The 12487-nt window shown below is 34.0% G+C and overlaps 1 protein-coding gene across 1 annotated transcript in view; it reads right to left on the reverse strand.

The window, feature by feature from the left end:
* Positions 1–560: 560 nt before the first annotated feature.
* BLTP1 (bridge-like lipid transfer protein family member 1) overlaps positions 561–12487 on the reverse strand; it is a 207766-nt gene continuing 195839 nt past the window's right edge. The window contains exons 83-88 of the mRNA XM_079919926.1: positions 9428–9679; positions 8527–8730; positions 7179–7373; positions 6633–6767; positions 3897–4062; positions 561–1508 (exon numbers count right to left, since the gene is read on the reverse strand). Coding sequence (XP_079776052.1) covers positions 1292–1508; positions 3897–4062; positions 6633–6767; positions 7179–7373; positions 8527–8730; positions 9428–9679 — 1169 coding nt within the window. The 3' untranslated portion in view covers positions 561–1291. The remainder of the gene's footprint in view (positions 1509–3896; positions 4063–6632; positions 6768–7178; positions 7374–8526; positions 8731–9427; positions 9680–12487) is intronic.

The following is a 12487-nucleotide window of genomic DNA, read 5'->3' on the forward strand; positions in this document are numbered from 1 at the left end:
GGTAAGCTTGACCAATAGAAATATTGTACCTATCCCTCCCAACTGTAGGGCTGCCAAAGGGGAAACAGAGATCAGGCAGATGATTCATAAGATGGTCTAGCAGAATATGAAATGATGATTCTAGACACTAGGGTTTTAGTTTTGCTACTGAATTGCTGTGTGACCTTAGATAGCAGTTCTTAATTCCCCTACTGACACTTAGTGTACATGCATATCTACATACATACCTACACACACACACACCCTTGGCTAAGTGTCTTGACTCTTGAGTTTTTAATCTGTCAGAACAAATAATGCAGAAGTCTGCACCAGAGGCTTTCTTGAGGCATTTTCTAGCTCATGGTTCTTCAGTTCTGCTGTTTTACCCAGCCTTTAAACTGACTATTGACTTAGCTAGATTTCAAACCTGAGTTGTGATTAACAGTATTATAGCTACCTTTGAATATTACTTTAGATTTTGCTTTTCTTTTAAAATTTATTTATTAGATTTACATGTATAATATTATACATATTCATATGCACAAGGAATACATATAAATATATAAAGAATATAGTATAATAAAACAAATAGCTGTGTACTTACCAGTAGCTTAAGAAATAGAACAATACCTAATATTTCTGAAGCCTCTGCTGTACCTCTCCCTGAGATAATTTTTTATAAGTATTATTTTCTGTGAAAACAGTAACTGACACAGGTTGGGCATCTATTAATTATAAAATAAGCTATAAAAGGAAGAAAGTCTCAAACAACTACAGACTGAAACCAATTATTGTGACTTTATTACAATAGTTACAAACAATACTTTAGTGGTATGTATTTGTATCACAATTACTCAAACTATATACAAATAGATATTTATACAAGTCTACACTTAAAAAAAAGAAAAAGCAATTAATGTCCAAAAAAAAAAAGTCACATTATCAACAAATTTTTTTCTAAAAGTTATGGCCAATAACAAAGGAAATTCACAGTTATTCTGAAAATATTTTAAAGATGCAGGAATCATATTGCACATAATACAGTTATAAACCTTACTGAGCAGATGTGTATATTTTAATCTAGTTTTTCACAAAATTTACATCATGCAATACTTCACTGTATACAGAATGGTAGAACTACAATAAACAGGTTAACTTACAAACTTTTAATATAATGGCCACAAAATTAGAATTTTTTAAAGTTATATTTAAAGTAATTTTACTATACAAAAAAACACAAAAAACCCAACACTCCAGTGTAATAAAGCTTAACAGACAGAATCAAAATTTGTTCACAGATCAAGTTACATTTTTAGTGTTCTTCTTTATCTTTTCCTTTCTTTTCCTTTTCATCCTGTAGTGCAGTACCGAGTTTTTTAATAAGAACTGACAGAACCTTGTCCAGTGGGTCCATAACTCCTCTTTGAAGCCACTTAGGAATAGTAGTCCTGGCATGATGAAAGCCCAATTTTTGAAGAATATAATCAACACCTACTGGATCAATTTTTCTTCCAGTCCAAGAAATTAATCTAAAATAATTATAAGTCATTATTATTAAGGAGTACAGTGCCCTAGCACAGTCCTGAAGGTAGGTTCAAGACAAAGTATTTTCAGTAGATGCAAATGATTATGTAACCTACAATTCCTGGATTCACTGTAATAGCACTCAAAAAATGTGTGAGCCTACACAGCAACGGCATTTAGTGAATTTCATCGTGATTAATTTATTTTAGGCCTCAAGTTACATGGTCATCTTAGTTACAAGGACATCTGGCTCATTCTAAAAGATGGTATTAACTTGATGGGGGGAATCCTTTCATGATGTTCACGTATATCAAATCATGATGTTGTACACTTAAAATATCTGTTTTGTCAATTATACTTCAATAAAGCTGGGAGAAAAAGGCTAAAATTTACTAAGTGTTTGCTATGTGCTAAACGTGTTTGAAGGAAGAACCATTTTCTCCCTATTCTTTCCGTTTTCTTCCATATAGAAGAACAGTGTTAGTGAAACACTCCTGGTCTTTCTCTGCCCCCTTATTGGTGATTTATCTGATTGGCAAATTAACAGAGGAACTGAGTAGTGTAGTTCAGTACCCTCCTCCCTACCTGCTCTTCAGGAGCTTCTCATTTTGAACTGTTCCTCCATGCCATAGGTTTTTCAAGGACAGGCCGCTAAATAGTTAGCCCAAGACGGTTCGTGGCTGCCTGTAGCTACGTGAGTACACAAGGCTGCTGACTGCACAACTCTAGCATCCCTCTGCCCCCCACCTCCTGAGTTCTGAATCATTGAGACCCTGTAGGTAAGTCCAAACCTAGACTTCGTAATAGAAAGACATTGTTGCTTGACACCAAACCACATTCTGTTATCAGCTTTATAAGTATTAAAGCTGTAATTTTGATTTCCAGCTGCCTCTTGCTGTTTCAGTTGATCCTGAACTTAGGTAGGGAAAAGGAGGGTATTAAGCACTGGTCTGCTAAAACTCTAATGGTTGTAAGCTTTTTCCATTAATTAACTCATGTAACCATTGTAACAACCCTTGAAGGTAGGTAATACCATTTTCCAAATTTTTCATGTGAGGCACCTGAGGCATTAGATCCTTTGGCCAAGGTCACTCAGCCACTATGCTATGTAGCTGGGCTTAGAGCCAGAGCCCTTAACCACGTGCTCCACCAGTATATTGTATCGCTTAATCTCTTGATAGGTATCTAATATATATATATATATATATATATATGTACACACACATATATAATATATATGTGTGTATATATATGTTTATAGCAAATTTAACTTTTATTCTCATTTTAAATTAAAAGATAGTCAATTTCATTATATTTATTGATATTTACATATAATGGACGGTTTTCTGTATTAGGACCTTTGCAGTATTTTAATATTGACACTGTTGATATTTCTCATGAGTATATGTACTATTAATACCAAAGTGTATTGTTGATTTGGTTACAACATATTTTATTAAATACAGATTACTAACACAAAGTCACTACTTTCTGCTTATACAGGAGTCCACTGAATAATGGAGATCTTACTAGTTTAGAATGATTTTGTGGCATAAATATATCTGAATAATAACGTTGTCTAAATGAAATATGTATCATTCTGCAGAATGTTGTGCTGGACTTTTTTTGATACTGTTATTGCATGATGGACAGTTATAATCTGATTAACAAAGCAGATGAGAGGAAAGAGGAATAGGAAGGTTGTGTTAACTCACACACAAGGACATACAAAGCAAGTACCGCTAGTTACAGCAGAAGTTTAATGTAATTAAAACTAGAAAATACTTTGGAAAGTTTGATATGGAAACAATGTGATGTAGCTGGGATTGTGACTGTAGTAGAACATGACACAGTAAAGGAACCTGAATCTGAATTAAATCTGACATTTCAGGATGGTTTTATATTGCTTAGTATGCAGACAGAAAGACACTGTGACACTGTAGGTTCTATTACATTGTCATGACATATGTGAAAAATTGTAATGACTACTTAATGATGATGTATGACTTCTGCATCTTACAAAACAGTTTATTGTAGCTACCTCAAACACCTGAAAATAACATCCTGCTGAGATGGTGAAAAAATAATAGCAACAGCAAAAGTGGAGTTACTCTCATTTTTTACTGATTAACTGACAGGATGTCATGTCACACACTGGATAGTTAGTCAGCACGGAGCTATTCTCAGTTGTTTGTGCTGCTTTTGCCTTGCTTAGAAGCACTTACAAAGGAAAAAAGGAGAAGCAAAAATATCAGTCAGAAGCTGTAGAGGCTGTAAGTGACTAACATAAAAATATTTTTTGGTAAACCATATTTAACCTGCTGCATTATTTATAACCTTTTTCTCATAATAATCTCATAGGAAATAGGTAAATATATACACCCACTCCTTACCTAAGAGTGGGTTCTAGATGCCATGTATTGCACATAAAATCTCTCCAGTCCACAGTAGTGTAAGTGATGCTGTCTTCTCTGTCTTTGTCAGAGGAATTTTCGTCATGAATGATAACTGGACTTTTCTGTCCTGGTCGAGTAGATAAAATCCGAGGTGGAAAAATAGCTATAAGGAAAATGATATATTAATATTGCAAATACATATCTTATAAATTTATTTTAAGTCACTAAATGAACAAAGTAATTGGCTCCATTTGTTTTTATTTATAAACTGGCCAAAGCCTCATTTAATTACATTTCTTAAAAAACATTTAAAGATAAGCCATAAGTAAGTGCCAGTTATTGGTATTTCTTGGAGAAAGACAATATCGAAGTTATTTTATTCTCTCATAAGAATTAGAAATAACATGTCATCATTTATTTTTGAGTAATAGCACGTTTTACATGTATCTGTGCCTAAAACATACAGTAAAGAATATTTGATAGCAGGCACAGGACACTGAAATTGACAGTTGTAGGGCTCCTAAAAAAATGCCTGTAGCTGGATGACTTTTTAACAGCTTTTTTGAGATATAGTTCACTCGTTTAAAGAGTACAGCTCAATGGTTTTTTAATGTTAATGCCTATATATATATATTTGAAAGGCTGCACTAACTTAGGAGTTTTTTAGGTAAGCAGTCTTTTCACTCTTCCTAGTTGAGTACTCAAATGTTTTATGAAAAATGAAGTCTTTTAAAATTGGTGATCATAAATGATATATTTAAAATTGAATCTGGGACAAAAGTAGCTTTCATATGATCTTTAATAAATACAGCATTTCTATAGGGCACAGGTTTTCAAGACACAAATTGGGCATAAAATAATGATTAATACGAAATATGATATGTATTATGTAGCTCTGGTTATAACTGTTAATTAGCAGTGGGATAATGTATTGATTGGGAATGAAGCCAGGAATGAAGCTGTACTCTCACACCACATCGGAATACAGATGTCTTCAGTTATCGCCTGGTCTGTTGCTCTGCTTTTGTTTATTATTGATGGTGGTTACAGTACAACAGTTTATCTGGATGTTCTAGGAATATGTTGATTCTGCTCTAGTCTTACATACTGTTAAGAATTTTCTGAGGCATGTTTATATTTATTTTGCCCAACACTACTTGCTTTTAGTTTTTTTAAAAAATATATACTTACAGCTATTAAAATATTTTATTTATAATGAAAATCCCCATAAGTAATAGTTTTGTTACTGTAAGTCTGATAATCAAGTCCCTATTTCCTCTTTTCGCAATGAAATAATGTCTTACAACAATTTCTAGAAAAAATACATTTTAAAAGAAATACACACAGTTCATGGCAGGCCAACACAATATTTCATAAAGTGACAAAGGTTCCACATAATACCTGAGGGAAAGAAATCTGGCAGGCATTCACACCTAGGTAGACTAGAAAAGAATTCTGCACTTCACAGCTTTATCTAGAATCTGTGTTTCTCCACATTAAGTTTAAATATTAAGGCAGAGAGAAAAACAAGAGGATTAACAGTGATGGTATATTTTGTTGCTCTATGTGAAGACTGGATCTATGCATATTATACATAACATTTCCTATTATACGCCTGCAGTCATTTTACTTGAATGGCTCATAGATTTCTCCCAGCCATCATTATTGCTTTCACTCTCACTGAATTTTTGGCACATCTAGATTAAATAGTAATGGAAGAGCAACTCAACTTATGTATGCTATATTTACACTCTTTCCACATGGTCTTTTGATAATCTGTCTTTGTTTTCTTCACTCAAACATTCATCATGAAGCTATTTTGAAATATCTACAAGATAAATTTTATATTTCTTTCTTCTTGGAAAAAATGAAGCAGTTATTATAGTGTAATTATAGTGTGACTTGATTATATTTAATAAATTAAATAAATTTCATCTATTCGAAGCAGTTTTTTTAAAAGCACATCTGTTGTTTTTACCATTGTATATTCATATAGTTGCACAATAAATATTTATTGAGTGAATAAAGACCATATATTTGGAGAGCATTCCATATCATGACATTTTAAACTACCTCATTCTTTTAAACAGCTACAGAGTATTCCATTTCATTGTATGGACACACCATAATATATTCAGCCAATTCCATATGGATATGAGGGTCACCATATGTTTCTTAGTGGGCCAACATTTAAGTTTCCAGTGAGTAAAACCAATGTTAGCTAGCTCATGAAAACAAGACACCACTACTGAGGTCTAAATATTTATAAAAAAGATAACATTCTGTGCATTCTAGACAGATATATCTTCTTTAATTTGGTTTTCCCAATTACGTATGTAACTCTTGCTAACTTTATTATGTAGTTGTTTCTCTAGTCATTTCACTTTGACCAGCAATATTTCCTCAAAGAGGTTTTCTTTTCTAACTTTGTGAGACTATCTTACTAGACCTGATAATATACAGAAAATATATGGAAACATTGTGTAAAGTATAAAACACCATTCAGTTTGAGATATGGTTAGAAAAAAAATGAAATGTACCTGGCAGATACTCAGAAAGTCTATCACATAGTCTTACTAATATATATTTATTGATATTTGTAACTCATAGAGGAAGGAGACACATTCTACCCATTTTATCACTAGACCATAAAAATCCATATAAATTGTAGTGAGAGCTGCCTTTCCTGAAGCTTGAAGGGAAAAACAAAACCAAAACCAATATGTTACCCACCTTTTTCTTTTTCTTTAAGATAAGCTGACACTAAATCATGAAGAAACATGATGAGCTCAGCGTCCATCGTCACACAAATGTGGTCAGTGAACTCTGTCACCACACTGCATTCTACCTTTGGCTTCAGGCTGGCGTCTGCAATGGCAAAGTTCTTTTACAGTAAAAGATTATTGAAATAAGTCCCTTCCTCTTCCCATTAACAAGGGATTTACATGGGTCCGTGTAAATGCCTCCACTTAAATGCAATTTCTGTATATGACTTACAGAATGATGATGATAGTTAACTAAGCACTTTCCAAGTATATGCCATTTACTCATAAAACCCTGATGAAGTCCTATTAGCCCCATTTGAGGAGAAAGAGGCACAAATGGAGTAAATTATTTGCCAGAGGTCATACAGCTGGTAAGAAAATCAATTTGAACCAGAAGATCAATTTCATTATATTATATTACAAAAATAACCTTCAGGGAAAAAAAGAAGTTTGAAAATCCTTTAGAATTTTCTTTTAGTTAACTTTAGAAACTAAAGATTGTTTTTCCACATACTCTGTAATGAAGGTTCTTGTGGTTCTTGAACGTGAATAGATTTAAAGTCAAGCTGCATCCTTGGTAATGCAAAGATAGTCTCTGTTTCATGATTGTAGCTAGAACATCCTCTGAATCCACTCAGCAAACTAGAATTCTTCACTGTAGTGCTATTCTCAGTGTTATTAGCATCAACATTACGAAGCAGATTTAGCTCTACAAGCATAATGATAAAGACAATAAGAATCAAACCAATAGGCATTGATAAGCATATGGCTTTCATGACATTGATACACAGAACTTTTATCATTTCAAAAGGCTGGAAAATGAATACATTTTAAAAAAGAGAGCCATATTTAAGCTTTGATTTTGAGACTAGTTATATGCCTCTATAGATATAAATATGGACACATATTTATATATACATACATATACAAATATATATCTCACTATTCTCAATATTGAAGCTTTATAACATGATTTTGGCTAAATCCAGTAAATTGTGTTTTTTTGTTTCTTGAATTTTGAATATTATTCTCAATTGAAATCGTATCTGAATTTAATGAAGGCGAAGTCTTAACCACTGGACCGCCAGGGAAGTTCCAGGAGGTCTTTTTTAAGTAAAACATTCAAGTCTTAACATGTCCCAGTCTAGTCAGCTTTTTAATACAGATGAAATGATTGGTAAAAGCAGTACTCTAAACTCTGACACAAAAACAACCGCAGAATAAGAATTTTCATGACTGAATTACTACAAGACCGGTGAATCTAATTTACTTCCTTATCCTCCTTTGTTCTGAGAACATTTTTAACAGTCTCTGATCCCTAGGGTTGCCTGTGCATAACAACTATTTTCCATGAGGCCCAAGCCATCTTCTTTTCCATTCTGAGAGGATTGAAAAAATGAATAAATTAAAAAATGAAAATGAATTTTAAAACTTCATCAAAAGCACTTTCTTTAAACTTATGACTTCACAGGAATACTAATATTTAGTTTCATTTTATTCCAGCCATCCTGAACCTTAATTTTTGGTATTCTATTACTTAGTTGTATAATAACTTTCCCAAACCTCCAATGTGAACATTACTATAAAAATATTTTTCCAATTATAATAAACTTAATTTCATTTATTTAAACCAATTTTATTTTGAATGTTTTCAGTTACATATAAAATAATTTTAGTCCATGAGATGTTGCACTACTAGGGTGGTGAATCATGTACTAATATTGCTACTTAAGGCAGCTGGAATAAAACGAAAATTGTTTAAAGAAATGGAAATTCTCCCTACACTTAAATTCTAAACACAGTCAACAAAGCCCCAAATAGAGAAAACAAAATAAATCTCTCCAAAGAATCAAACTTTTAACCTTCATTTCTTGTGGCTGTAACGTAATTGAACCATTCTTTCACGCTTGCTACTCCATGGGGTGGATTTTCATGGCGACGCCTTGTTATCTTGGTTATTGTTGCCATAGGACTTTCCAAAGCACCGCATGGTTTGGTAACCATGGTATTATGGCCCAGATGAAAATCCAGTGTTTGTACAATATATGTAGAATGATCACTAGCACCTAGAGGGGAAAAAAAGTTTCTCAGTGTAACAAACTATATTTAGATGCAAGAAAAGTTGTGGCCCTAGAGCAATAAATTTAGCTAGGTAAGTCATACATAGATACAGAAGGCTGTAAAACTAAGGAGTACAAAAGAGAGAAAAAAATTCACAAATACTTTTTCTTGTAGTTATAACTGGATCTATCCCCAAGAAGATGAAGAACATCAACCATTTTTTCCTTCATCATTAAGAAACCACTGAGTAGAAAATTAAAGCTAAAAGAAACTGTGGAGGTAAAAGCACAGCCTGCCCATAAAAGTCTTGTAAAATAGTGTTGACTGGCAAGTAATTTCCTTACACTACCACTGTGTATCGTCTTCTCTTCATGTTTTTATAAGAAATTTTTACAATTTTTACAAATTTTTACAAATGACTATGGCCAACCACAGCAGCAAAAACTTTAATTGCCTAAGTAAGAAACAGAGTGAGATGGTAAGTTCAGAAATAAGTCCTTTAACATGTCCCAGACTTTATAGATACTGACTCATTGGCAGTGAACTCCTTGACATTGTCAGATACATGATAATAAATAGAGATGGATTTCAGAAATACCATAAGAAAAACAGATAAAAGATATGAGAAAAGAAAATTACTTTGTCATATATAATCATATAAGAAGATGAGGAAAAGTGAAAGCTGAAAATGTGTCAGTTTACCATCTTCCCAGATTTTTTGAGCTTCGGTCCAAAAAGCAATATTTGGTTCCTCTAAGTGAAAAAGGGCCCATGATTTTGAACGGAAATTTGGACCATGAAAACAAGCTAGTGTCATATGATTTCCATGTAAGCTCATTGATCCTCCAAACTGCATTCCATCTTCCGGTAATGGAATCTGAAATAAGGATATGTGGCATCCTGATACCACCTTCAATACTCCAGGCCAATGTCGATGATGAGCTGCATCGAGCACTGCAAGAAAACAAAAAACCACTTATCCTGAAATATCTCATGAACATCCTGAATGCTGAGTAGGAAGACAGCAGGTGGCTACTTTCTACAGCTGAAGTGACTCAGATAACAGATGAAAACAACAGTTCAGTCCCTGGTTAACATTAAGCAGAAGCTAATAAGGATACAGTCTGGGAAAAGATGCTGTGTAAGGATGGCTAGAACTCAGGAAAGTAGCAACTTGCTAATAATAATTACAACTAATGCTTCTGTAATGATTAATGATTTACAAAGTGCCCGCATGAAATTTTATGTAATTCTCACAGTATCTTTGTAAACTAGGTATTTCATCTAGACTCTTCAAGTGAAATAGAAGAGGGGTGAAGTGAACCAGTGAAGGCCTAGAAATCAAAGGCAGATCCCTGATTTTAAGTACTGGAAAAAAAATCTTTTATACCCTTTGCTGCTCAGAAGTGAGGTCTGAGGACCAGCGGCATCAGCATCGCCTGGGAGCTTGTTAGAAATTCACTCTTATGTCCACCCCAAATCTACTGCATCAGAATCTGCATTTTAAAAGCTCTCCAGGTGCACATTAAAGTTCAAGAACAACTAATCAGATATACAGTTGACCACTGAACAACATGGGGGTTAGGGGCACTGACCCTCTGCACAGTCGAATATCCATGTATAACTTACGGTTGGCCCTCCACATCCACACTTCCTCAGGATTCAACAAACCATAGACGGTGTAGTACCACAGTATTCATTACTATTGAAAAAAAATCTGTGCGTGGGCCTGCACAGTTCAAACCCATGTTTTTCAAGGGTCATCTGTACAATTCATATTTATATTTCCCACTTATTCCAATAATATCCTTTTGGCTGTTTTCCACAATTCTCATTCTGGATCTAACCAAGGATCATACATCATGATCATGCAAGGATCATGCATTAGTTGGCGTATCTCTTTAGTTTCCTTTAATCTAAGACAATTCCTTAAGCCCGTTTGTCTGTTTCCCATGACAAAGACTTTTTGGAAGAATCCAGGCCATGCATTTTTGGGAACACTCCTCTATTTGTATATATGTCTGATACCAATTCTAGTTTAAAGGAAATGCAGGGACTAGGGGAGCAAGATAAATGAAACAACAAAGAAGCAACTGAAAAAGACCCAGAAAGTAGGATATTCTGCAGGACAATTGGCCAAGTCTCTTCAGCAAGTCAGGTCACTAAAAAAAGGACTATACTGAATTTAAAAATAGTAAAGGAACATAACCATTTTTAATCTGTGATCTTGGATATACTGGTTTGGACAAACCAGTTGTAAATATAATTTTAGATCAGTTGTGGACTGTGCTGAGGTGACTAGAGGAGATAATTAGCACAATGGAAAGTCTGAGACTGTTGACTGGAAAAGGCTACAAAACAATGTGAATAATGTTTTGGTAAAAGGTACATATATGTGTGTGTATGTATATATATATACATACACACACACACACGCATAGAAAAGTATCTGAAAGTATATAAAGTGTTGACAGTGATGATTTCTGGGTAGAATGTGATTTTTTTTTTTTTTTTGCTTGTATATGTTTTCTCATTTGTTTTCCCAATGCACATGTACTGCTTATATGATAATAAATCATTAAAAATTATCCTGCTTCTGACTACTTTTCACTTTCACCACTATCTCTCTAGTTAAGGCCACCATTGTCTGTTGCCTGGACTCTCAGAAAATCCTCCTTACAATGGTCATGTAAGTCTGTAGCAATGGTAATGGTAATTATTGCAGTGATTTCCTTACTTTCATTCTTAACCACCTTAGTCTGTTCCCCACACAGCAGCTTTAAAAAGGATTAATTTTTTAAAAAGTGAATCAAATAATATCAGATCTGTTCAAAGCTCTCCAATAGCTACCCATCATATTAAAAATCTTCTCTTTGGCCTCTCTAAGTTCGTGTCCAGTGTTTTCTTGCTTGCTCACTCTGTTCCACCACAGTGGGCCACCTTAATGATCCTCAAACAAGCAAGTTTCCTCCCGACTGTAGGAGCTTTGCACCTTTCAGTTGCCCACTTTGCCCAGAACTCTCTTCCCCAGATCTTAGCCTAGCTGCCACTTCAGAAAAGGTTTTCCTGACCACCCTTTCTCAAACAGCTATCCTCACAGTATGTATCACAGGCTCTGTGATCCTGCCCCTGCTTTGTTCTTTTTCTCAGCATTTCTCTCTACCTGAAATTATCTTACATACTTACTTAGCAAATTTGTTATGGTCTGTCTCTCCCATTAAAATGTAAGCTCCATGAGGATAGGAATTTTTTCTACTTAGTAGATCTCCTATGCCTAAAACAGTGCTTAAGAACACGGTTGATACATAATAAAAATTTGAATTACTGAATGAAAATCTGCCTAATATGACACAGGTAATAAATCCAAACTCAGACATTCTGATTCCATAGCCCATGCTCTAAACCAGAACGTGGTGTTGTCATATTTAGTATTAAAGAGCATGTATTGTATCTGAATACATATAGTTGTATGTATTAAACAGTCAAATGAACATGAGTAATGTAATGGGAAATACAATGTAAGCTATTCAGAATAAAAGAAAATATATCTAATCATTAGTTGTAACTTGTAATTATGTAATAAGGTAAGAATTAATTTGTAATGTAGTGATGTAATCTGTAGTAATGGCATGATTGTAGATGAGCTGTGGCAGGGGGAGGAGATAATGAATGTGAATGACTTCCCAAATGATGGCCTCTAATTCCACTGGAGGGTAGGAAATTGGGTACTTTGCTGAGTGAGCAGGATAAAAAGCATATGGA

The sequence above is a fragment of the Stenella coeruleoalba genome (genome assembly GCF_951394435.1).
Source record: "Stenella coeruleoalba genome assembly, chromosome: 4".
Taxonomy (NCBI): Eukaryota; Metazoa; Chordata; class Mammalia; order Artiodactyla; family Delphinidae; genus Stenella; species Stenella coeruleoalba.